Below are 27543 nucleotides of genomic sequence, written 5' to 3'. Positions count from 1 at the left end.
AATAGCTTACCCCTAAATTCTGTACCACTTCTGCCTTACTGGCTTCCTTTCCAACTTCAGGTGTTGAAATTCCCACTTATTTTACTTTCTCTTGCTGATCTTTTAATCCTTTTTCACCCCCTTATGATGTCTACCTACCAGATCATATGTACTTCCTCTCTAATTTTTTTGTTTAAAATAATTTTTGCTTCAAATTTACTTCTTCACCTTATATAATTCTGAGTGGTTCACTTTTCTCACCTTTCCTATAGTTCTTAAAGGACTAAGATGCCAAAGCAGTGAATGAAGTGCAGATATTTGAATAGATAGACAGATACGAGTATTTTGTGCTGGCTAAACCATTTGAATGGACCGTGTCATACATCACATGTCTGTATAAATATCATTAGTGTGATTCTACTGCCAGCGTGATGCCAGGTATTAAATTGAACTTTTGTATGTCTGTTCTATTTCTTCTGAAAGCATATGGTGCTCATGTAGTATTTGTGCAGGCCTTTACGAGAGTTTGTTAAGGCTTCTGCAGCACGAGACCTTAACCTTGTTCTGTCTAAAAATTCAGCCCAGAGAAAGGTCATGTCTTTACATTGGGAGGGGTAGTACTAACAGATGATCTTAGCAAATTTCCTGAGGGGGAATTTCAGACGTTGATTCCTGAGCAAGAGAGAATACTAGGCAGTAGATTCAATTGGTGCGGCCTCACATTGAATACTGTGTGCAGTTCTGGGCCCCACAATTTAAGAATGATGTGAAGGTCCTTGAATGCGTCCAGAGGAGGGCAACAAAGCTGGTGAAAGGGCTGGAAGGAATGTCCTATGAAGAGCAGCTGAGGTCTCTGGGCTTGTCTAGTTTGGAGAGAAGGAGGCTGAGGGGCGACCTTGTTGTTCTCTACAGCTTCCTGAGGAGGGGACATGGAGAGGGAGGTGCTGATCTCTTCTCCCTGGTATCCAGTGATAGGACACGTGGGAATGGTTCAAAGCTGTGCCAGGGGAGGTTTAGACTGGACATCAGGAAGCATTTCTTTACTGAGAGGGTGGTCAAACACTGGAACAGGCTTCCTAGAGAGGTGGTCGATGCCCCAAGCCTGTCAATGTTTAAAAGGCATTTGGACAATGCCCTTAATAACATGCTTTAACTTTTCATGAGCCCTGAATTGGTGAGGCAGTTGGACTAGATGATGGTTGTAGGTCCCTTCCAACTGAAATAGTCTATTCTAGTCTAATTCAGCTTCCTCATTTCTTCTTCTTTTTTTTTTTTTTAAACCATATCTAGTGTTAAATGAAAAGTACTTGGCAATATTTTCAGAAAGATATTCACACTAATACACCATGCTTATGAAGGATTTCTGAGATGACTAACTGTTGATCAGTAAACTGCGTAGTATTATTTCCATGTTCACAAAGGTAAAAATTAGAGACCAAAAGACTTTGGTAAGAGCTGTCTGTGGGAACAACGGAGCCTGAGGTTCTCTGAGTTCCGATGCTAGCCTTTAACAGGAAAATTCTTCCTGCCTACTGTATGGCCATAGCCAGCACTAAGGCTGAAGCAGAGGACTGACAGGGAGGGGAGTTATGGTGGGAATTAAGTAACCTGTCTCCTTCCTTTTCCACAAATGAGTTTTCCTGTCGCTATTATTATAGTGGTGAGAAAGATACTGCAATGAAGGTGATGCTTCAGTGCTGCTCCTTCAAATGCTTAACCTCTTACTCTTCCTGTGATGGTAGCAATATAAGTGTGAGGTCAAAAAAACAAAATACTGTTTCTGTGGTAATAAAGGCTAGCCTGTATGGGCACATTCATTAGTCTTTATTTTCTTCAGTCAAGTGGAAGTTCAAAGTGTGTACTAAACATGTAAAGAAGAAAAATAAACAGAAACAAGTTGCTTGATAGTAATGTTTTGTTATTTTGTTCACTTGCTATACTACTTGAATGCTAGTACTCTGCCCCTTTTTAAACATGTCTCTGTGCTGCATGTCTCAGCTCACTTTGAACCTCCCCCGCCTCCCAGTAATTTGCTGTTTGCTGAGCTAGCCTCGCACCAATGATGCCAGGAACACTGAACTCTGCTGCTTCCCAATGTTTTCTTGCTAGTTTTCTCCTCTTCATACCATAGTGCTTGTCCTGTTCACTGTAGTCTCATGGATTCACAGAGAAGGAAGGGGAGACTTAAAAATGGACTCTTAAGACCATTCTCCCCACTGCCAGATTTAATACTTTTTCATTAGGAGTCTGAGACTGTCAATGCTAAGAGGACAGAGGGTCAGAATTTTTGGAAGTACTCAAAATTGAAATGTATTCCGTTGTAGACTGAAAATTTTGTGATGACTTTTTTCCTAATAATAATGTATAATAATTCCTAATCATAATGTATAATAATTTTTCCTAATAATAAATGATACAGATGCTACCGTGTTTCTAAAACAAATTGCGTAAGGGTTTGTGGATTTCAGTATTGATACTGTCTTTATAATTCCTATTTTTAGATTGATCCTCTCAGCTCCTAACATGCATTCAGCATCTTGTCTCTATTGTGAAATCATTTTCTAGAGCCTGAACTCTCAGTTCCCCTTGAGTAACAGTGATAGGTTTCTTTTCAATAGCATAAGATGTAGAAAAGGCAAAAAACAGTACAGTAAAAAGTAATGCCAGTAATATCTCTCTCCATGCCTTCAGCTGCAATCACCCTAGGCATTTCTCATGAGTATGCTAAATTTCCATATATTTGATGTGCATCTCTGTACGTTTCCTTAGAGTATTTGTGGTTGTGGCATACATTGTCTTGTACCAGTATTTTGTTGATATATTTTCATTGCAAAAAATGGATGATACAAAAAACTAGGTAACGATCTGTTCTTAACAGATGAAACTGTTCGGAAATTTAAGCTGGTTCTAGTTCCAGCATCACAGTTTAGACAAAGACATTAGACAAAGACTAATGAATGCAGTCTGAGTCAGAAATTCCAAAATAGGATTCTGTGAACAACTGTTTTCCACTTGACATCTGAACAGGGAGAATAACAATAATTTTAAATTATTCAGATTTTTTTTCAAAACAGTGAAAGGGAAATTTTTATTTTGATCGATACGAGTTGTTCGATGTGATACAAAATGAAAACATTTTATTTGGTCATTTTAATTTTTTAAAAAAAATACAAAGACAGTGAAAACAAATTTCACAAAACTGTGAATGGGGGACATGTGACAGTCTTTTGCCTAGAAAGCAAAAGAAAGCTTCAGCTGGTAGAGATCTTATCAGACGCAGTCCTTGCATCCAAGAACATGTCCTGCTTCCCAGGTTTTTAGCACTGCTTCCCAGCTTTTTAGCATTCTTTGAGTCAGGCTATCTAGTCAGGTGTCATAGCTTCATTTCGTAAAAAATAATGAATCAGGTTTTCTCTGGACTGAAATCCAAGTGTCCCATCAGCTTAGGATCATTCTCATCTGTCTTACATGCACAGTTAGTATTTTGTAGTCATTAGTAATGGGGACGGCCAACCGGATCCTTAGATAAATGGTGCATATTATTAAAGATCTTTCCATTGAAGTCAATAACCTTTGGATCAGGTCTTTCGTGAAGACTGTTTATCTCATTTAATTCAGTGTTCCACCACTTCAGTGGTTAAACAGTCACTGCTTAAGACTCTGGATTACATCATACTTTGTTCTCCCTATTGATCTTGGTTTATATTTTGTTTGCTTCCCCTCCCACCCCCACCTTCTGGCTACAGCAGCTTCAGGAAGTCTTATGGTCAAGCCGTGGTTTTGGATATCGTCTTTTTGTGTATGATTGGTCTCAGTGAAATGGCTGTGGTAACTTCTACTTGTGAGTCTTCTTTTTTGAGCGTTTTGAAAGCATAGCTTAGCCTAAAAAGTTACTTTTGTCTACCAAGAAAGGATAGAATATTGATTTTCTTCAAGAATTTTGGCACATAAGCTTTCAGCTGGTCCAAAATTTCCAGTTAGAACAACCATGAAAGAAATAGTTTACAAATAGAAATAAAACAGATTTGAGGTTTGGACAAAGATCTAGGTCTAGTTAATTTTGTTGCTTTTTGGGTTTTGTCTTTTTTTTATTTGACTTAGTAAAACTAAACTTGAGTAGCTAATCTGAGGGGAAAAAAAAGACATTTAACAAATGACTGCCAAATAAATGGATAAATTTTACATATTCCATGTACACAATACTGTATTGCCTCACTAATATAAAATTATTAACATTTCCTGATTTCCTAATAGACATTCATAGATATGTAAAAGGAAAAAACAAAGTAAGCATTTGACATACGTGCTCAATATCATACGAGAACTTCGAAAACATCTAGAATTTAATTTAAGACAACTTTAAATGATTTTGTTATGCAAGATGAGAATAGTCTTCACAATAATTTATTCAAATCTTGTACAACGAATCTTGCAAGTCAGTAATTTTATGATTGCATTATAGCAATATTCACTGCTAATTTTTGCCTGAGAAAAGGAAAACTTACAGTAATATTTTTAAGTTGATAGTTCACACTGAACTTGAGTTTCTGATATTTAATATTATAGAAAAAAAGAGTGGATATAAAATACATAATGTACTTCTAAATTATGCACCAAAGAGGAAACAACTGTGGAAAACTACATATAAGTAGTATAGCAGTCTCCCATTATTGTAAAAACAAGAGGAAGGATATTTGCTGGTACATCTGCGTGGGCCGAGTTGGAATGAAAGTTTCTTTTGTGTAGTTAGTCAGACAGTCCACTTTTCTATCTTGGCATGTCTTCTGTCCCTGAGCAGAAACTCATGTCCTAATTTCTACCATTTCTGGAAAAAACGAAAAGCTGATTACTCATATGAATCATAAGACTTAAAAAGTAATAAAGGTGCAATATACAAAGTACCTACTATACAGAGCAGTCTTCCAGTTTGAGGTTGAAGAGTCAAATAGATTAGATGATTTACCTTTTTTCTTTAGCATCCATCATTTATTGATCACAATGCTTACTGAAAAGAGGTGAGTGTTGCACATCTTTATATAGATCTGTGGTAGTTTTTCCAAATCATAAAAGGAGGACTCATGCCTGTAAATGTAGTTTATAACTCAACATACTCTTTTAGTGTTGCAAAGGGAAATGGTACACCTAAGTCTTGGTATTTACTTGTAATGACCAAAACCTGTCTTCTTGTTGGGTCTGGTAGCTGATTTTTGGACAGCAGTAGATTTCATTCTGGCAGCGAAACAAGAACACTGGGTACTTGGTAACGTGGTGAGTTTTTTTTGTCTGCTGCTTGATTAGGGGAACTGAAGATCCCCATCAGGTGGTTGTTTTGGGGGTGGGGGAACTGATACTTGAAGACCTTACCCACACAACTGAAATACTTAATAGAACATTTTGCTTAAATGAAATACTACTTGTAAGCACTTTCCACTAAGAGGTAAAACCACAAACATTTATTTACTTTGGCTATCTATTGCATTTTGTGTAGGGTTATTGTTCTAAGATGAGAAAATTATAACAACTTTCTAAGGGTTTTTTTTTTATCTTTTTTTTTTGTTTTGAGTAATTGTTAACAGTCATGGATAATTACTGCGAGAAAGAATAACTTAATTCTTGTTTTTAATTAGGCTGGTGGCCAAAGGCATAGAAAGGCTTACAGACTTGGTAAGGACGATAAGCAGCTGAAAGATGCAGAGATAAGAGAGGAAAAAAGCAGTAAAGGTTATAAAGTAATTTAAAACCAGGGGCTGGGAGAAATCTAGTGAGTGCCTAGTTCAAGATGAATCATTCTTTAATGTTTAAATAAAAAAACTCTGTATTGTCAAAAAATGAATAATTTTTTTAAAGGTAGAATTTCTTAAAATCCAGGTGGGCTACGTGGAGGAGTAATTTTGATCAATAAAATCTCACTGAAGCAGGGACGTACAAATAGGTCAGCCTGAGGCCAAATGTAGCTATGCTTTCATGTCAGTGCAAAGGAATTTTATGTAAAAGAAAATCAAAACCAAAAAGCGTAGTTTACCTGAAGTTTTCAGTTTAAATGGTGTCACAGAAATTCAATAGAAGGAAAGTTAGTCAATGAGACACTGTATTATCAATGGACAAATTCTTTGACTGAGGTCTAGATTCTAGAACACATGAATGAAGAAAGCATAGAGCCAAGTTGGGTAAGTAGACAGATTGTATCACCAAACAACGCTGTGTCTGAGAAAATTGGTATTTCATGCCTAAGTAAGAGTAGAAAAAGTTAGGACTGCAGTACTACTTAATCAAGGTGGTGAAACTAAGGAGGCTGTGAAGGCAAAAAAGAAGGCAAAAATAAACACCGTAGTGAAAAAGTAAACTACGGTTAGCTTCCCATAGGCTGGCTTACTGTCACGATGGAGCAGAGGCTGATTTTTGAGCACCCTTAAATGTTCTTCCAAGAAGCAGTCTAATTGGAGAACTTCGAATAAGGGAAGCAACTCAAAATGTTGTGAGAAGAGTGCAAGACAGGCTAACTCAAAATGCAGTTATTTAAAGACTGTTCTGTAAAGTGGCAATAATACTCTCACTATTTGATGTGCTCCTAAGAAAATTTGGAAAGACAGTCAAAAAGCTGAAGCGATCTCTAAAGGTGGAAATGTATTTTTATATGTTTTCTTCTTAAATATGTAGAAGCTTATGCATGCTACTTATAAAAAAGAATAAATCTTAGAGTATCCAAAAAAGTGGCAGGATAAAATACTTGAGTATATAATAGGCATTAGAAACCAAAAGACTTCATATAAAATCATCTTGTCCCAGCAAGGAAAGTAGGAATTTTGCAAATTAACATAAAATCACAGTAAGGCAAAAGAAAGAGCAAGAACCAAAATACTGCCTTTCCATACCAAGCAAATGACTGTTGCTGAAGGCCTAAAAAACAATACGAGAAGTTTTTTCAAGCACATCAGAATAATAAAGCTGATAGCAATTGAGATATAATAGGAGTGCCAAGGACAATAAGTCCATAGCAGGTGAATTCTGTGGCTTGAGCTCCCTGCGGAGGGACATAAAGAAGTAGCCACAGTAGAGCTTTTTTTTGTTTTAGAAGAAGTTGGAGGAACTTCTGAAGGAAGAACAGTTTTAAAAGAACAGTTTAAAAGCCCTGACAAACTTGCTCCCTGGTTTTTATTGCTGAGCATGATGTGATAGGGTAGGGAATATCCCTTTGGTCAGCTGGGTCAGCTGTCCCAGCTGTGCCCCCTCCTAACCCCTTGTGCACCCCCAGCCTCCTCGCTGGAGGGGGCAGTGTGAGAAGCAGAAAAGGCCTTGATGCTATGCAAGCGCTGCTCAGCGATAGCTGGAACATCTCTGTGTTATCAACACTGTTTTCATCACAGATCCAAAACATAGCCCCACACAAGATACTCTGAAGAAAATTAACTCTATCCCAGCCAACCAGTACACTTGTTTACTATACATGTCATATTATTTTATATCATATATCATAAATGAAATCTGAAAAACCCAAACAGTTGAGAGTTTGACAAAACCCTGCCAAGTGTAGTTTTTGTAGCCAAAGTAAGCACTACTATTTCTGTAACTTTACAACAATCAGTGATAGGAGCAAAGAACAAAAAGTTGTTTTCATGCACATAATTCTTTAATCTCCTATGTTTTACAGAAGATTTATGATACCATTCCTGACCTGCGCTGTTCCTTCTGTGCTACTTAGAAATGGATTTTTTTTCCTGACTTTTCTTGTGTTAGCCCCTGTAAAATACCTCCAAGTCTGAAAAGATCAGGTTCAGAGTGGGAGAGGGATCAAAGTTTCTTGTATTCTACAGCCAAGTGTCCTATTTACTCTTTCTTTTTAAAACATTATAAATGGTTTTAAAGGCACTGAATGCTTACCATTCAAAAGGATCCCATCTGGTTTTCAAAAGCATTAGTCAGTGCGTGTTCCAAATGATATGACACAGGTTTTGCTAGAACTTAGACTCCAACACTGTACAGTAATTGTACTGGGCTTTTCCACATATGGGTCTGCAATGCAAAAAAACCCAGAAAGTTTTGTTGAAATTTCCTCAGTTCAAAACTCTTCAGAGTTGTAGTTCAAAACAAGAATGCTGCAGTAATGTAAAGCATATTGCTGCAGTTTATGTAATGATAACATTCAGGAGCAGATGTACTCGTTTACTGTTTGAACAGCTTAAATCCTCACATTCTCCCTCTTTTACATCAGCAGTTGTGTTTGGCAGCCCTTTGCAACTGCTTACAGCTGGACGAGTTCCTGTGGATTTTCTTTCTACTGGTCACCATTCTGTTCTGGAAGTAATATGTCTGTAATTCCACAGTGCACTCCACAGCACATCTCATTCAGGAGAAAAATCTGTTGGAAAGTGCCATGAGTTTTAGGACAATCATATAACGAATAAGGGAAATCATAATATCTTGGTGGGAAAGGGCAGGTGGGTGTTGGGGTTTTTTTTATATTGTTTGGTTTGGGATAGTTAGAAGCCCTTTAGTTAAATCTGGGGATCAGAATGCTTTTTATTATAATCTGCAAGAAAACATAACTTTCCTGTTTTAGTCATTCATTTGGAATTACTTGTCCCATTCATGGTCATTGTCCAAAAAGAAGCGTACTACTTTCAAAAGTAGTAATGAAAAAATATCCTCTTAAGATAATGTGCTATGTCACTTCAGTGCTTTTTTAAAAAATAGCATCATTTAGATTTCTATGTTGTGCTTTTTGAGTACTTGTGAAGAATGTGTTTGACAGTCCACTATATTTCATCCTTTAAGCAGATAGGCGGTAGTGTTTAACTCAGTAATGCCAGCGTGTTTCACCTCTGCTTGATCAGAACTCAGACTAACATAATTTTCAGAATTGCTTTGCACCTAGAGTTGCCGTTGGCATCAGCCATTGAGTTCATGTGGCTTCTTTTCTTATTCTAATCTGCTTGCTTAAGGGCCACTAGGTTAGGCAGGAGCTGTATGACACTGACAAAATGTAAACCAGAACAACAGTGGTTGTACACATTTTCAGACATCAGAGGTCAGACCACTGTTGTGTACGGTGAAATTTAAAACAGCTGTCATTTAGCTGATGCTTTAAAATCATAAGTCACCTGTGGTATATGTGTTAGAACCTTGTGCTGATTTTGGCTGGGATAAGAGTTCATTTTCTTCATAGTAGCTAGTATGGGGCTATGTTTTGGATTTGTGCTGAAAACAGTGTTGATAACACAAAGGTGTTTTCATTATTGTTGAGCAGTGCTTACACAGGGTCAAGGACTTTTCTGCTCCTCACACCACCCCACCAGTGAGTAGGCTGGGGGTGTGCAAGAAGTTGGGAGGGGACACAGCTGGGACACCTGACCCCAGCTGACCAGAGGGTTATTCCATACCATATGACGTCATGCTCAGCATATAAAGCTGGGGGAAGAAGAAGGAAGGGGGGGACGTTTAGAGTGATGGTGTTTGTCTTCCCAAGTAACCATTATGCATGATGGAGTCCTGCTTTCCTGGAGATGGCTGAACACCTGCCTGCCGATGGGAAGTAGTGAATGAATTCCTTGTTTTGCTTTGCTTGCGTGTGTGGCTTTTGCTTTACTTATTAAAGTGCCTTTATCTCAGCCCATGAGTTTTCTCACTTTTACCCTTCTGATTCTCTCCCCCATCCCCCTGTGAGGGGAGTGAGCGAGCAGCTGTGTGGTGCTCAGTTGCTGCCTGGGGTTAAACCACGACAAACCTATAGCACATTGCCAATCTACCTGCTTGCAGATAACTCTTAAAAATAGTGGTTCAGTGTGTTTCATCTTTGAGAATGTTCCTGTAAGAACCAACGCTTTAACTTTTTCTCCAGCTATCTTGTTAGTTATTACTAAGCACAGAATACCTTTTTACTGTATTAAGAGATGGAGTGTCACTTGCAAGTACACTTTGAAGAGCCAGTAGAACACAGATGATCATCGTTGTATTAAAGTACAGTATTCCAGGCCTCGCATCTTGTCTGAATCCCTTATGGACTGTGGTATGCATAACTGTTGCTGAAACTACAGCATGGTAGTGTTTCCACTTAGTTAAGACAGTAACAAAAAGAAAATAAAAACTTGAAATTATAAATATACTTTGAAGGTAATCAAATTTCTTATTATTCTGTGATTTATTAATAACTATTGCTCTGACAATGAGCAGTCTGTTTAAAAGTATGCAAGATGATGTCTTTGACAAATTGTTTCTTGTCCAAAAATGACAAGCATGAGAATTACAGGAACCATAGAAAAGCAGTGGCCAGAATAAGCAATTTAAGTTTCAAGTGAAATTGGAAAGAGGAAAATGACAAAAGCAAGTTAATCAGAACTGAAGAGATGAAGCCTTATTTAGCTTAAGCTGTAGGGTATAGTTGTCAATGACACCATAGTATTTGCTAAACAGTTCGTTAAGCTGACATTTGGCTGTATTCTTAGGGGGAATGAGTTAGTTGAGATAGAGTTTGACATGCATAGCCCTTGACATTTTAATGCAAGTTTAAGCACTGCATTTCAAGCAGCTCTTGTACTCATTAGCAAGGCACAGAAGGGAGTTGTGCTTTCACTTACTAAACCATTAATTTATTAAGATAGTGAGATATTTATTAGAAATACAGCAAACCTTGCCAAATACACTATTTCTTATATATAATCATCATAAATATGTATTTATGATGAAAAATTGGATACTGAGTTGTGGTATATGCTTCCATCTACTATTCTAGTTTTGAAACCAACTCTTAACGATAGGTTAGGGCTTGCACTAAGAAAACTCACAGAACTTTTGTCTTTAGGGATTAAATATAAGATGCCAAGAGATTAATTAATCAACAGTAATTTTACATCTACTGCAAATGAGCTATTTGCAACAGATAATTAAAGCTGGTATTGGGTAGGAGAATTATGAGAGCTACTGAATCACCTGTGGAAAAATTGATGTTCAGTATTGTCCATTTTCATATTGATGTGCATGCATAACTTGAGAATGTAAATCATGGAGTACCTTTCTCATTAAATCATTTTAAGACTGACATATCTGTCTTCTCCACTGCTGATTATCAAGTACCTAGTCTTTTTGTGCAGAACAGAAGCTTTTCTCTCCTTTATGCTGCTGTCTGAGATTAAATTTTAGTGAGAAATTGACCTTTCTTGACAATATTTTAGGTTCAGACCACTGCCTTACACAGAGCGTCAGGCTTGAAGCTAACAGTCTTGATACGAAGTCCAAAATAGACTACTGAGTACTTGAACGAAGTGAGTTCTTTACCACTACTAGCCAAAAATTACTGTAGAGTGATGTTCCTGCTCCATCCTTGTGACAAATTACACTAAGTAACCTTCACTTTTTCTGAAATAATCAAGTCTTCCAGTTTATCTAACATTCAGTATATAGATACGGTTCAGTGAAACACATACTGGTTAGTGATGCTGTTTTCTTGAAAGGAAAGTGAACATAGAAACTCCATGCGACATAGCCAAACAGCTGGCGTTTTTTATATCCTACAAACAGCTTGAGATTGCTTGGCAAAGTAACTAACTTCAAATACCAAAGCTCTAAGTAGAAAAATACACCACTTGGATTCATACATGGATATTTTAAATTTGAATGAGAACATTGTGCATACTTAAAATTCTTAAAAACTTTGTTGAAGTGTGTTAATTTTAAGTAACTTAGCAGTTGATAATATACTTTCATGCAAAGCAGCAGCGTTTTTGCTGTTGCATTAGGTAGAACATCAGAGGCAGCTAACATGCTGCACGTTTGCACATCAGTTCATGCAGAAACGTGCACAGGAGGGGCAGAAAGAGTGGTTTTGTGCTCAACACTGGTGGTGAGGCACAGTCTGGGCACAGTCCCCAGGACCGACTGGAGCAACTACCCCAGTACAGCAGAGCCCTCAACCTAGGCTGAGTTCCAGAGGGAGCATGCAGCTTTTCACCTCTGAGGCTGCAAGAGCTGTCTGGGACCTAGCTCAGGTTGAGGCAGAAAGAGATGGTGTCCTTGCCTGCAGAACGTTTGCTGTGGTTGGGGATTTGTGTCACCAAGTAAAGAAATGCAGGAGGATGTCAGCAGACTGTGTGGCATCAGAGGTGACAGGAAAGAGATTAACTGACTTTTCTCTGGGACTCTGCAGCCTGAAGCCACAACTGTACCAGAATAGAGGCAGGCAGAGTCTGTGCCTGTTGGTTCAGAAATGGAGACTCCCATGATGGTGAAGACTGCAAACTGGTGACTTCCGACACCAGGAGGAAGGCTCCTTCTCTGCCTGCAGATGGGCAGCTACATGATAGTTCAGTGCCTGGTAGCAGATAATGGGCTGGGAGCTCTGTTCAGTGAGACATGTGAGCCAGTTGCGCTTAAATCACCCCCAGAAGCATCAGGAGGAAACAGCGAGTGACAGCAGTGGTGTACACCAAGTTGAACGTAAGCCAGCAATGTGCCCTTGCAGCAAAGAAAGCCAACAGTATCCTGGGCTGCATTAGTTAGAGTGTCACCAGCAGGCTGAGGGAGGTGATTCTTCCCCGTCTGCTCAGCAGTGATGAGAGCACACCTGGAGAGCTGTGTCCAGTTCTGGGCTCCTCAGTGCAAGAGAGACATGGACATGTTGGAGCAAGTCCAGGAAATGGCTGGGAAGATGATTAAGGACTTGGAGCATCTGTCCTACAAATAGAGGCTAAGAGGGCTGGGATTGCTTAGCCTTGAGAGGAGAAGTCTCAGGGAGATTTTATCAAAGTGTAAAAATATGTGGGGTGATGGTACTTTTCTCTGTTCTGAAGACCCATTACAAGTACAGTCTAAGTAAGTCCATGTTCATCAGTATATGAGACTTGTCTAATGCCAAAAATGGCAGAAAGTTCCTTAGGCTACATCTGTCACTTCTCAGTGGCAGAAGCCGAATGAAATGTGTTGTGAAATTCTGGTCATATGGCTGGATGGTCTGATGGTCATCTGGCTGGAGCACATTGCAAGTCCTCTCAGGTGTCTTTGTTACAGAAGCTAGGATTGGATGCATCCAAGTATTGCCCCAGTATCTGCAAAAGTATCCATACCCAGTAGCTGGAACGGTTACTTACTCTGCTAATTAATGCCTACCCTTAAAGGGTGTTGGAAAGAGGTGACACAATAGGCATGTCAGAAACAAGTTGTTTAGGAATGACTGCATGGCTTGTGGAAGAGAGGCACAATGGATTTAAGAATAACATAAAATAAAATAAGAAAGTCAGCAGAAATAAAGTGGTGTATGAGATCTCTATGAGATAAAATTCAGCACCTAAATTGGGACAGCATAGGTTTAATATTATATCGGCAACTGCCCAAACAGAAGTGTGGAAGTGAGTGGGTCTTGCCAAAGGAAGGCTAAGAATGTAATATCAGCCTTCTGTAACCCTTTGGCAGACTGTGTAGGTGTCAGAATAGAATGTAGTGCAAAAGCATATTTCTTAAACACCTGAACGTTCTTGGTGCAGCTAGTAAAGGAATCCATGATTTAGTCCAAAGCAGTGCACAGATCCTGGTCAGGATTATTAACTGTTGAACAATTGTTATGTAAAAATAACCAGAAAATACTCAAAATGCAAATCCCTGGGGAATAAAATCTGCCAAAGTACAATTTAAAAATAGAAAAGATGGTCAAATAGCTAAAAAAAATTTCAGACAGCCTAGAGTTCATTTAAAGATAGTGTTACACACACATGCATGCTACATTTAAGAATGGTTCCAAAAATCCTGCCACATGTTTAAACCATAAATTAAGGTAAGGTAATAGATATTAAAAATAAACTAGCATCATTTGTGAACGGAAGTCATGTCTTTTCCTCCAAATGAGGAAAAGAGGTAAGAAAATAAGCTCCAGCAAATGAAATGTTAAACCACAATAAAGACGTGAAAAAGATTCTGAGTGACTGAGTATGAAGTTGAAATAAACCTTTTTTCAAACACATCAGATTCAAGAAGTCTGCCAGAGAATTGGTGGGCTGAGAGATGATCAAAGAGCGTTCAAGAAAGATAAGGTCATTGCTGAAAAACTGAATTAATGATTTGAATCAGTTTTTGCTATAGAGACTGTCAGGAGGGTTTCTGCACTGGAAACATTATTTACAGGAGAGGAGTTGGAGAAGCAGCCGCAAACTAGGTTGTTAACTGAAGAGGCGCAGAAATAATTGATAAATTGGGTAGTGAAAAGGAACTCAAGGCTAAAGTAGGTGAATTGTAACAGTTATTATTTAACCCCTCACAAATATTCTCAGTAACTGGGGATTGTGAGGTGTCAAATGAAACACCAGTTTTTTAGAAACATTCCTTAGGAATCCAAGGAAACTACAGATCTGGAAGCCTGATACTTGTGCCAAGCTAATTAGTAGTAAAGAAATGTAATGAAGAATAGAGCTGGTAGAAAGATATATTTCTTTGTTCCAATTTAAGAAGAATTATTAAGTGAATTTAGTAGGAGGCAGGTTTAAAACAAGCAAAAGAAGGATCTTTTTCCCTATGACATGTAAATGAGGTGAGAAAATCCTTATTACTTGATGGATGTAGATTTTAAAAGGTGACCTGCATTTAAGGTGAGACTGAGTAAGTTCATGGAAATCCTTTGAGGCTTACCAAATGTATAGAAACTACCTATAGCTCAGGAAACCCCTGAGAAAGTATTATGTTTGCTTGCCTTCGTCTTATTGTTAGCATGCTGTTTTGGGTACTGTATGAGGCAGGCTACCATGCTATTCATGATCTGAGTTTCAGGTTTAAAAGGAAAAAAAAAAAAAACAACTACCCCACCAGAACCAGTTATTTTTGTTGTTTTTTTAAAAGAAACAGATTTTCTCCCATTGGGACAAGTGTCTGTAGAGATGAAAAACATAATGGTGGAAAAAGAGAGTAGACTAATAATAGAGAAAAGGGCAATTAGTAGACTTCAAACACTATGACTCAGATTCACTCTGTAGCTCAGGAAGCATTTAGACTGTTCAGTCAGAGGAAGTGATGATATTGTATCAGAGGGATCACTCTCTAAATCCCTTTTTCTTATATTCCTTCCTTATTGTTTTCTGCTGGACTCTGCTGGAGACAGAACATCATTGAATTAGGTAGATCTTTGGTGTTACAAAATGGCTTTTCTGTTTTTCCATTTAACTAGGGTATACATTTTTTCAATAACTGTTAGAAGTTTTGGTTCCAAACAAAATACAGCGGATAGCTAACTTGGTAACTAAACTAACTTGAGTATATACTACTGGGTCCAATCCTGTTTAACATCTTCATTCATGGTTTGGACGATGGGGCAGAGTGTACCCTCAGCAAGTTTGCTGATGTTACCAAACTGGGAGGAGTGGCTGATAATGCCAGAGGGTCGTGCTGCCATCCAGAGGGACCTCTACAGACTGGAGAAACAGGCTGACAGGAACCTTATTAAGTTCAACAAGGAGAAGTGCAAAATCCTGCACCTGGGCAGGAACAACCCCCACCATATGCTGGGAGCCACCCAGCTGGAAAGCAGCTTGGCAGAAAAGGACCTGGGGGTCCTGGTGGACACCACGTTGAACATGAGCCAGCAATGTGCCCTTGTGACAAAAAAAAGGCTAATGGTATCCTGGGCTGCATGAGGCAAAGTATTGCCAGCAGGTCGAGGGAGGTGATCGTTCCCCTCTATTCAGCACTGGTGAGGCCATACCTGGAGTGCTGGGTCCAGTTCTGGACTCCTCAGTACAAGAAGGATGTGGACATACTGGAGAGAGTCCAGTAAAGGCCCACAAAGATGATGAAGGGACTGGAGCATGTCTCCTATGAGGAAAGGCTGAGAGAGCTGGGACTGGTCAGCCTAGAGAAGAGAAGGCTCAGGGAGGATCTCATCAATGTGTAAAAATACCTGAAGGGAGGGTGCAAAGAGGATGGAGCCAGGCTCTTCTCAGTGGTGCCCAATGACAGGACAGGAGGCAATGGGCACAAATTGAAACACAGTAGGTTCCCTCTGAACATCAGGAAATATTTTTTCACTGTGAGGGTTCCGAGCACTGGCACAGGCTGCCCAGGGAGGTTGTGGAGACTCCATCCTTGGAGATATTCAGAAGCCATCTGGACATGGTGCTGGGCAACTGGCTCTAGGTGGCCCTGCTTGAGCAAGGGGGTTGGATCAGATGACCTCTGGAGGTCCCTTCCAACCTCTGATTCTGTGATATAATCTTTTTGAACATACAGTTGCTAATGCAGCTATTGGAAAAGGTCATCATACCCTTTTGCTTGAATAGTTCTGACTATTGAACTGGTGGACAAATCAGATAATACCTTTCAAAATGATTTTACAAAATGAGAATTTGGCTTTCATTGTGGTAACATTTAGATGTTTTGTAAGGGAATGCTCATTTTCCCCAGAGATCCCATTTGTTGGAATATAATCCTGGAAAAATTCCTTGTTAAGGAAAAATTTTCTAGGATTAAAATCTACATAGCTTTCATTTAGAATCCAAAATGGTGATTACCTCAAGCTTGGAATTGGTAAATAAAAGTTGTCCATAAAACCTGAGGAAAATTTGAGATTGTTCCCTCGTGGGGACTTGGATTATCCAAACTGTAGCAGCCGAATGGGTGGATTAAAGTATTAATATTTTCCTGGTAGACTCAGCTTTGGATCTTAGCTCTGCTGTAGAACTCCAGTGTGGCTCATACTGCAGTACACGTACAGCTAGTGCAGGACAGCAGTGCCTTAGTTGCCTGTGTGAAAATGGGGCTGGTCTTTGCAGGACTCAGAGCTGTATATGAAGTACTATGATGATCTTGGATGGCATAATGGTAGACGGATGTTGAGGACTGTGTTCAGTGGAACAGTTTTCATATCTGATTCAAAAATATTTGGAGGGTAGGGGCCATGTTAGTGTCTTGACTGAAAATGTGCTATCATGTGAACAGTGTCTTACAAATAGGTGCAAGATTGTGGAGGGAGATGAAAAGAGAAAGTGTGCTGTGGAAAAACACGGTAATGTCTCATTGTGAGAGTCATATTGAAAATATTGTAAGTCTGATTTCTACTTAAACTTCTTTTAAAAAAGTTATTTAAAATTCTTACTGTTTATTCCTGATTAATGACAGATGTTCCCAAAGTACTCTTAGTTTCTTCCTTATTCTCTTTTCAAGGAGTAGGAACAACTTAGTTGGACACTCTTCAAGTTGATTCTAAATGTTTCTAGGGAGAAATTAATGATTTCATCACAGATGTTGAGAGGAGGAGAAATAATTTAGAGTAATTAATTTTGCCTGTGTAAAATTTTCCCTTCAGATTCATTTTGATAAAACTACCCAGTTTTAATTTCCTAATCTCAGTGTCATTTTGATGTACGTTTGAACAAGTGCCACATTTCACGCAGGACATAGCTGCATTTCAGTAATTATGAGAAATTATTTGTTTGTTGTTTTAAAATGAAATTGTGAAACATTTAAACACGAGCATGAAAGACAATATAAATTGAAGTCATCATCTCTACTAGTTTAGCCTTGCCAAATAGATGTGCTGCTGGCAGATAGAACCATGAAACCTTTTAAAAAGGGGGTCTATTCTGAAAAGAACGCCTCTTGTTTTATTTTGTTAATTTACATTTTAATTCTGTAAAACTACCACTCCAAGGTGGTGGGGTTTTTTTCCCATCGGTGTCTTAAGACTAAACTTGTTCTTTTTTAAAAAATATAAATCAAAAGATATGACTGCTATTTGTCAGCTGTGTCATTTGGGGTCAAGCTGTGTCTGTGATTCATACTTTTAATTCTCTGTGGGCACTTGCTTATTCTGATACATGGGCTTTTACCAGCATCTTTCTCCCCCCACTCCTGAAAGCTTAATTTTTTGTCTTTTTGACAAGATAGACTGCCATGCTCCTTATAGCCATGGTGCTGTTGCTTTTTCAGGGTGAGCTAGGGGATGTTTTCAGCACTACTTTAGGTATATTTCTTCTTTATCTCTGGAATATCAAAGTTCAGTCTTTAGTATGCTACTGCTTTAAACCATAACCCATCTATGTTTGATGCCTGTAAGAAAGAAATCTCTTGGATCTTGTTTAAAGAAAGGAAGTGACAATGTGAAAAAACCACTCAAAAGAAATCTATTTCCTTGCTCACAGGTAAATATTATGCAAAGAAGTCTTTAGGCATGTGTTCTTACTAAAATCTTGCTTCTTTTGGAAAGATCTATCAATTTCCACTGGACCTATTGCCACCATCTCCAGGCTTCTTTTGAAGTTTACTCTCCGCACATGGTCTCCTCTCTCTCTTTTCACCAGGGACTTGAGCAGTTTGCTCTCTCTGGTCATGTGTTTTTGTCCAAATTGTAGCCAGACATTTCTCATTCAGGAGCTCCTCCTTGCTTCCTCTGGGGTTTTTATTATAATCTTTTGTTCGTACCCTGTCTTTTTCATAGCATTTTATTATGTTCGTTTCCAGCCAACTGTGTCCTTTAATTTAATTACTTGCAATCAGGAGCAAACTTGAGTCAGAGCTCGAAGTGAGAGTGTTGTTATGATCTCAGGAGGACATAGCAATATCACCTATTCCTGGAGATAACATGGCAGAAGCCTAGAGATGCTGATTGATACTTAGGCAAGATATGACTGATAGCTGCTCCTGGAGAGTGGCTCCCAGTGATTTTGTGTACCTGTGGATACAATGGAGCAGGATGCAGGACGTGATGAGGTTTAGGGTTTCCCTGTTGGTAGTGAAAATAAGTAAGTTAATAGTATCACATAGCCAGTGCAAGGTAGCAGTTGTTCAATAAGCCTTCTATCGAGTACCTGCAAAAACTCCAGGAAAGGAAGAGCTCCTGCTTTGCTGGGAGCAGTAGATTTGCTGTCTCTTTCCTCAGTGTGAGGCAGCCACTGCTGAGTGAGTGCCAGCTGGCATTCTGAGTGCAGCTGTTTGCCTAAAACAGTGTTAATATGATCATGTTCAATGATAGAAAATGGCTGTGTGGCATGATCTCTCACTCAGAGCACTGAAGTAAGGTGCACAACATGTTCATTGCAAAGAATAAATAATTCTCTTATTCGTTCTAAAGTTCCGCACGTTTGGCTCAGCATCTGAACATTCTTTCAGTGTACCAGCCTGTAATAAAAATGCCCCAATTAGAATTTAACACTTCAGAATACAAGAAAATTAATGGTTTCTTTCCTCCCTCCCCCTAGGTGCTCATTAACAATATTTTGCTATACCTGACATGCTTCTTCTTGTAGGCCTTTTCCAAGAACAATTCTGTAGCAGCCCATCTGTTTTATTTTGTTGATTTGCAGCTAATGTATGCCATGATCAGCTAAACAGACAGGAGGGGAAGAAGATTGCTTTTTTTTGTTGCATTGCCCTTGATGCTGCAATTGGGGTCAGAGAGTCTCTTTACGAAAGAGCCACAGAGCACAATTACCTAGAAGATTTCTAGGCTTAGGGTAGGGCAGGCAGAGAAAGGGGGGCAACAAAAACCACAGTGTAAGCAGAGATTCGTAGCATCTTTGGAAAAACAAATGCTGAACAGAGTTCTCAGAAGTGATAAAGGCTTTCCTTAGGGACCAGGTGAAAACAGTTGCAACCCAGGAAATTGCTTCAACTTGCTGAGAACAAGTTTCAAAGGAAATGATGTATTGTGTAAAGAGACAGTGGGAAAGGGGAGATGCTTATGAATGCTTTTTTTTTTTTTTCTCATCTAGCTGTTGTAGTTTTCAGTATTTCAAAAGTTACCTCATCTGGCTCTAGAAAACACCTAGTTCAAAAGTCTTTTGATGATGACCGCTCTAAGAGGCGCAAACTGACCCCTGTTGAATTCTGAGTCCCATTCCAAGTATCCATTCCTTTAACTCAAAATTTTTGAGCCCTTTGGTTGTTCAGTAACTTGAAAATACCTATTTTAGACTAGAGGAAGAGAAATGAGTTGCCTGAGGCACAGACACTATTGTAGGGCCTTGGTACATGTATGCAGTTTGTGCTACAGTCTTTCTGTAGCTAATGATTTTCCTTTGCTCAAAACATTTTTACTGTAAAGCCTCTCCATAATTGGGGTCTGTGGGTACATGGAATATTTTGAGAGGAAATCTGCTTTCTAAAGAAAGAAGGTATTTTACATTTACAAAGGCATTCACACAGTGCCTGTAATGATATTTGTTGGCATAATCATGGCAGCATTGCTGTCATCTAATTCCTTATTGCTTTAATAATTCTCTCTTCAGATTCACACTTCTCTAATTAACGGACGGCCTAGTGCTGATGATCCTTCACGCGTGTTACTAGAATTCACCTCTGCTCGCTTTATTCGCCTGAGATTTCAGAGGATACGGACACTAAATGCTGATTTAATGATGTTTGCACACAAAGATCCAAATGAAATTGATCCCATTGTTACAAGGAGGGTAAGTTCTGGCAAGACAGTAGAAATGCATGTGTAGAAGTTCTCTTATACTTGTAAATGCTGTACCTGCCTTTGTTTGCCATAGGAAATTTTGGGAGATGATGAATACCTGTTGTTATCTGTCAAAATCCTGGTGTTAGAGAATTCCCTCTTCACAGTATTTTGTTATCTTCTCTGTAGCAGAAGTAACAATTTTATCTTTTCTACTTAATGGTGTTATTAACATATATAACACGCTTATTAACATAAGCACACAGCTCCTTTGGCTGCAAACATTCGGGTGCAGGTACTTGGCAAATGGTTGCTGTTAGATAATGTCCTCTTGCCTCTTCTGCTGCTCAATCCTTTGCTACCTTTAACATTCCTTCAACACTTACTTTAGGTAGAATTTCTACTAGTGTACTATAAGTAGTAGTAGGGCCTGAATGCAACACTTTTATTATTATATGATTATTGCTAACAGTAAAAATTTTACATTGTGCTTTAACTTAAAAGAATGGATGCAGCACTCAAACTCACACCATACCCCAGTCTTCTCCACTGTTCCTTGTGTGTACACACCCCTGTCTCTTCTTTCTGCAATCTGTACTTTCTTCCTGTGCTACATCTCCGTGTTTTCCTGCTGCTCAAATGTTGTATGTTATTCTATTTTTCCTCTGATTTTTCTACTGAGCATTCTTAAAAGCTGTTTTGGGGATGTATACCTTTTCACATTTTTTCTTTCTGCTCAATTCCTCTTTCTGTTGGTCATCTTTTTTTTTTTTTTGAAAGTTTAGGGTATCACTATAGTAAGTCCTGTTATGAAAGGAGGGTATTGTTATTCTTGGCTTTAGTTAATATCATTTATCAGTGGTGGATAACTGCGAAGAAAATTTGCTTCGTCTGTTCCCCATTTCTGGTTTCCGTTTCTTCCTCTAAATACGTAGAGTGCTGGCTATTTCTGAAAGTTTGGAATGTGCCATTCTGTTTTGTATTACAACGCCAGAAACCTTTCCAGTTGAGTACAGTTATTGCAGCCTCACTAATCGTGAAAACTGTGTGTTTACGTAAGAGTGCACATTTAGTAATCTGATTCTAAGTGAACAGAAACACAAAACTGAATTCACACTTTAAAAATCACTGTATACTCCTGAAAACCTAGTGCAGGATGATCCACAGATTTCTCAAACCAACAAAAAACAGTAACTTCTGTATGGCATCTCTCCATGAGGCTGTCCTCAAAGGAACAAGGAGCAACTGAAACTTGCCATCCTTGTCTGGTTTTCCCTATAGAAGACATTAGACAAGCCACTATTCCACAGAACAGGAAACAAAGGGTAGCCACAAATGATACATTTTCTGTGTGGTAGGAGGTTAACTGTGAGTTATATGAGTTCCCGTTTTGTTTGATGTATTTACTACCTGAAAAAGAGGTTGAACACAGAAACAGCAAAATTTGCAAATAGCATATGTTTGTTTTGATTAGCCAATTGTTAGGATGTTACATGACCCTCGCCAAACCAGGTGAAAATGGACAAGATGGCATGTGAGATTCACTTGTCACAGATGTCATAATACATGATTATAAATATCTTTCCATCCTTCTTTCTGGTTAGCGCTATTAATCCCCACCAAAGGAAAAATAGAAATGGTCAAATGGCAGAGCAACAGGTCAAAAGGTATTTAAATCTCAGTTATGAAGACTATTCCATAGTCATTCAAAAGGCCAATAGTGAAAACCAGTTCTTTTTCCACAGTGCAGTGAATGCCCAGGTAAGACCTGGCTAAGGTGAACAAAGGTGTTTCTTTCTTAGTTTTTGTTCCAGACTACCCTTCTCCCCATCAACATGCCTTTTCCTTTTCATGTTTTCTGAAGGGAATAAATTCTATAGCATTTGACTTTTCATTATCTGGTGTGCATATAGCCTTTTCCTGTTCTTGTATTTGGTGTATTCTGTGTATAAATTGACATGGCTCTTGTGACCTCAAACAAATGGAACTGTGCCAATTTATACCCTTTCTTTCACTAAGCCTGAATCTGTTGATCAAGATGCAGCTTGGATTACACTGTCTGCTATATTTGTAATAGATCAAAAAAGAAATAAAACAGGACCTGACAGTTTTGTCACCAGAAATGAATTCTGCAGTTTGGCACCTGCATTTTACAATCCACTTAGCAATTCAATTTCTGTTTTGTCTTACAGTATTACTATTCTATAAAAGATATCTCTGTTGGAGGCATGTGTATATGTTCAGGCCATGCGAAGGCTTGTCCCCTGGATCCAGCGACCAGTGTATGTATTTTTCTTTTTTTTTTTTTAATGTGCCTTATTCATAGGGTGGAACATGAGAAAAAAAATCTTGATATTCCTCAGAGTTCTGTGAATTTATGTCTGTTCTTCACCTAGAAGAGCAGTCAGAAGCAGTGCCAGGATGAAACAGTGCTGGCAACCAGAATAATAAGCATTCATACAATGTCAGCAGAGGCGTTCTCTGAAATGAAAGAATAGGTTTCAGATAATTCAGTCCATATTGAAAGTTTCCTAGGAACAACAGAAATTTGGGTTACGTTATGTAGCTATAGAGATGAGCACTAACAGTCAGTCTTTCTTTTCCTTGTTGGTATTAATCAAGATGTTTCCTAAATGACTGTCAAGTATTTAATCGATACTTGCAAACAAATGATGGCTCTGGAATGGTGCATTTACTATGCAGGAAATATTAATTGAGTGATCAGTCAGCTAGTCTAGAAAATCATGAGCTGTTTATAATGTCTTCCAACTTGTAGCTTTCTTTTTGCGCCATTATAACCAATATAATTGAAATATAGAAATATAAATTGTTACTGATGGTCCGAATCTATGCACACATTATCACTAATACAGAATTTCCAATCTACTAGTATTACTAATGTGCCACAATGTGGGATCTCATCATATACTATTCACTAAAGTAGGAACTTTGTAGGATTTAACAGAAAATCTTGTTTGTATATGACAAGCCATTGTGTAGGAATTGTGTATATTAAGCCATTGTGTAGAAACTGATAAAAAAAAACCAAACTGGAAGAAATCTTACAGAGAATGCATTTACAGTTCTAAACAGTTTCTGTGGATCCTTGTAAAAATTTTATAAACTCCTTGGTTTAATCCTTCTAAGCCTTTTCTGTGATGATATGTATAGCACGTGTTGAACTGTTGTTTCAGATGGCCTTAGTTATCAAACTGTAGTATTGTCTCAGTGTCATCTGTTAGAATTGGGTCTGCCTCAGAAAATAAGTGCTGTTATTGCGATTAATACATACTTCAGTTCAGATAGTTTGGCTACTAGATAAAATAAAGGCATTTTGACAAGTGCGGTGTCTTGTTTTGCAGGATGACAAATATGTATTTGTTGTCTGACTAGTATAAAAAATAGCATAAGTGAAACAAGTCAAGCCATAAGAGATTGGAATATTTAGTTTAGCTCTCCAGGGATACTCTTTAGACTAAGCCATACCAAAATAGGTGGGCTTTGGCTTATAAACATCATGACTGTAGTTGTTAGCACAATGAATCTTTCCTCTAGCATTACAACGAATAAACTTGCTTGAATTTACTGCCTTGCTTTTCTGAAGCATTCCTTAACTTAACCTTGTTTTGCAAGATTTATGCTTTGTCCTGTGAGCCATAGAATTCCTCCAGGTTAGCTTGCTGCTTTGACCTTGAGTGGCTTCAAAAGGACCACAGAGAATCCCCTCCACTGAATAACTATTGGGAAGGCAATTTTTGCTCCTCATTTCTTCAAACTACAGTTTCTTTTATCTTTTCCAAGCTACTTCTGTGGCTCAGAGAGTTTGGGTGTTCCCTACAGCAATATTTTCATGCTGGGACTAAGCTGGGACTAAGGGGGTCTGCTGAGGAACTGAAAAGTGACTGAAAGGCTGGTCCTACTCTCATCTCTTATTAGTTTAAAAACTCCTGCTATCCCTTACATAGAATTAGTTATGCAGTTAGAAGGTTACATGATGATTTGACTCATCCAGTAAATAAATAATGCTAAAGTTAAAAGAAAAGCCAATTTTTATTGGATCGGCCAACAGAATTGTTTTCACTCTGCAGCTGCAGGATTGCTACATTTAAGGGAAGGGTAGAGATTGTCTCACTCCTTCTAGTGTAAGCTAGCTATCAGATCAGTCTTCCTGTAACGTGAAGCTGTATCTGAGGGCTACCAGCACTTTGGCTTATTTGCTGTAATGGGGAACTTTCATTCTCCCATCCTTCTTTCTTCAGCCAGTTGGAATTAGATTCCCCTGTGTTCTCAGATTCTCCTTAGATTCTCTGGTCAACTATCTTCCTTTGCATTGTGGCTGTTTTCTTAAAATAGAGCTATAGAACAGAAACACACTCTTTTGTCTCTCACTTGGTGAATGCAGGATACATAAATGAATAAAAATGAATAAACAGAGGAATTACAGAGTATAGCTATTCTTAATGTTTTCACAATTTGAACTGGAATGCAGATTATGTACATGGACAGATTCTTCAAATCATCACGTTGCGTAAATATTTGTTTTTCTTTTAAATTAGAAATCCGTCTGTCAGTGTGAGCACAACACATGCGGAGAGACATGTGATCGGTGTTGTCCTGGTTTCAATCAAAAGCCTTGGCATGCTGGCACTTTCCTGGTTAAGCATGAATGCGAACGTAAGTTGAAAGCAGTACAGAAGAGGAAGTTTATTGCAACTGCTGGTGAAAACTGAAATCGGGTCCTACATGATTTTGCAATTAATTTTATTTCTAACCACATTTGTTTATGAATCAGTTGTTGTTCACTTATTTAGGCTGGCTCAAAAGAGTTAACAGAAAAATTACATGTAGAATCATGGTTTTATTGAACACAGAATATTTTATTGTAATATGCTGATAATGGTGGAATACTGTATAAAAAATCATTTTGACTTGTTTAATTTTTATAGTTATGGTGGTTTTGTTTTGATAGAATAGCAGGACTGTATCCTGGTAGGCAAAAAATCTTTTTTACAGATTTTTCATTATATTAAACTTTAATGGCATGATTTTTGTATATATGGCACTTTTGTATATTATAATGTTCAGCCTTGCTGAAACAAAATATTTTTACATGATCAAAATGCAGTTTGAGTTTCTGATGTTTTTAATGAAAAAAACAATATATCTAGTTTTCCAACATGGAATGAAAACATACCTTGAAATATCACCTTCCTACAGGGTGGGAATTTCATTTTCAGATTTACTGTAGTAAGGATAGTTATAATTGAACTTTAACATCTTACTTCTAAAGGTCACATACCACTTATATTTCTAAACATAATAAAATCTAGTGCGCCATTACATGTAAGTGTTTATTCAATTGTAGGATTACAGCTATAGTTTTACCATGAGTGGTTAAAAATAAATAAAAAGAAACAGATATCCCCATATTAAAAGTAGTAATTGCTTATTTGTGTCCTATATACTTTGGTCACAGAGGTCTTTGTTTCAGTAGGGACTGTGTCTGCACTGGGAATGCATTCTGGAATGAAATCAGGGTACATTTATTTTCATGTTTAATTTTTGAGAGACACTTCTTATGCCCTGTTCAGCCCTCAGTGAATTGTTGTACTTTCATGGTGGAAACAGTTCCCTGGGATCTGGTTCAGATGTGAGGAGAATGACTCACTACAGTGTTGAAGAGCTTTGAATTTCTCATTATGTGGAAATGAATGTTTTAATACCACCAGGGAAGGGAGAGAGAGCGCTACCTCATTTTCACAGCGACAGATTATTAGATTAGCTCTCCTGCATATGGACCTGAAGCCTAAGAGTTCGAATCTGAACTTCTAAAGAAGTTTTAAGATTGGGAATCCCTTTGTTTTGACCCAGTTCTTATATGCATATGTGCAAATCAAGTATTTTTAGGATGTCTTTCAGCTTTCATGGAAATTATTTTAATTTACTCATACCATTCTGCTGCTTTCCTTATAATTCCTCGTGTATTTTAAATTATCTGACTCTTTCATGAACCGTATGTGTGTACAACCACCAAAAGGTTTCTGGACTATCAATTTATAGAGAAAAAAACCCTAAAACAAAACAGGAAGAACATAATTAGACTATATCTGTCAGCTTCCATACTCCCCCAGACAAAACATCAAGAAAAAAATACAATATACAGAATTCCAGGCTGTGTTTGTGATGGGACCAAGTTACTTTTCACAGCTGAAGTAGTAAATTAATGCTTGGATGTGCTGTCGGTTACAATGTACGCAGCACCAATGATAAAATTTTGAACGACTCTTTAATACCTTAGTAACAGCGTGGCATCTCCAGCCAGAAAGTATTCGCTAACACAATTCCTTCTCTTTTAGCATGCAACTGTCATGGGAAGACTGAGGAGTGTTACTATGATCAGGATGTTGCAGACAGAAATCAGAGTTTGAACGTCCATGGAGAATACATTGGGGGCGGAGTGTGTGTGAATTGTACAAGCCACACCAGTGGCATAAACTGCGAGACCTGCGTCGACGGTTACTTCAGACCTAAAGGGGTAAATGTGTGTTCTGTTGTCACTTCACTGTAAAGCTCCGTGTTCAAACCGTCACTTCAGCATGGGGAGTTAAGTTATTAAAAAGAGGTGACACAGTTTGGACTGCCATTTTATGAAGGTTAACTTCTAATTCTGACAGTGTAGCAGTCGCTTTTCACAGCTGGAAATCTGTAGGGTTAATGCTCACAGAAATATGAAAGTGAATTGTGTTGATATGAAGGAATGCACTTGAGGTCAGGGCCTCCAGCTTGTATTTCAATTTAATTTAAAGGAGGATGTGGTCCTGTAAACAGAACTTTTGCCTCAGTAATGAATTTCAAGATTTATTATCAAAGATCAAAGAAATATTGCTATATTTGATATTGGAGAAACAGAGTCTGTAATTTTTATTTTTTAAATGTAATGTAGAATTAATAACCACTGAAATTCTATAGTGTCTCATGAATGCCTTTCATTTTCAGTGCAGCAGGAATTGTTTTTTGTGTTTCATCATATAAGGCTGTATTTTCATCTAAGTTGAAGCTGTCAGAAGATGAATGTTATATTAGGTTGTATTGCCAATATGGGCTGTGCTTGTGCTTTAGACAGCTACACTATTAGTGTGTGCTTAAATTCCTGATATTTTGTCTGTATAGTTTCAGTTGGGTAAATCATGGCCTTTAGTCTGCTT

At 38.2% G+C, this 27543-nt stretch overlaps 1 protein-coding gene across 1 annotated transcript in view; it reads left to right on the top strand.

Annotated features, from left to right (window-relative positions):
* The window catches only part of LAMA2 (laminin subunit alpha 2), a 382277-nt gene that overhangs the window by 125491 nt on the left and 229243 nt on the right, over positions 1 to 27543 (top strand). Inside the window, exons 5-8 of the mRNA XM_050893952.1 lie at positions 20169 to 20348; positions 22531 to 22620; positions 24895 to 25012; positions 26695 to 26873. Coding sequence (XP_050749909.1) covers positions 20169 to 20348; positions 22531 to 22620; positions 24895 to 25012; positions 26695 to 26873 — 567 coding nt within the window. The remainder of the gene's footprint in view (positions 1 to 20168; positions 20349 to 22530; positions 22621 to 24894; positions 25013 to 26694; positions 26874 to 27543) is intronic.

Source organism: Gymnogyps californianus, chromosome 3 (genome assembly GCF_018139145.2).
Source record: "Gymnogyps californianus isolate 813 chromosome 3, ASM1813914v2, whole genome shotgun sequence".
Lineage (NCBI taxonomy): Eukaryota > Metazoa > Chordata > Aves > Accipitriformes > Cathartidae > Gymnogyps > Gymnogyps californianus.
This window is presented reverse-complemented; position numbering and strand designations above follow the sequence as displayed.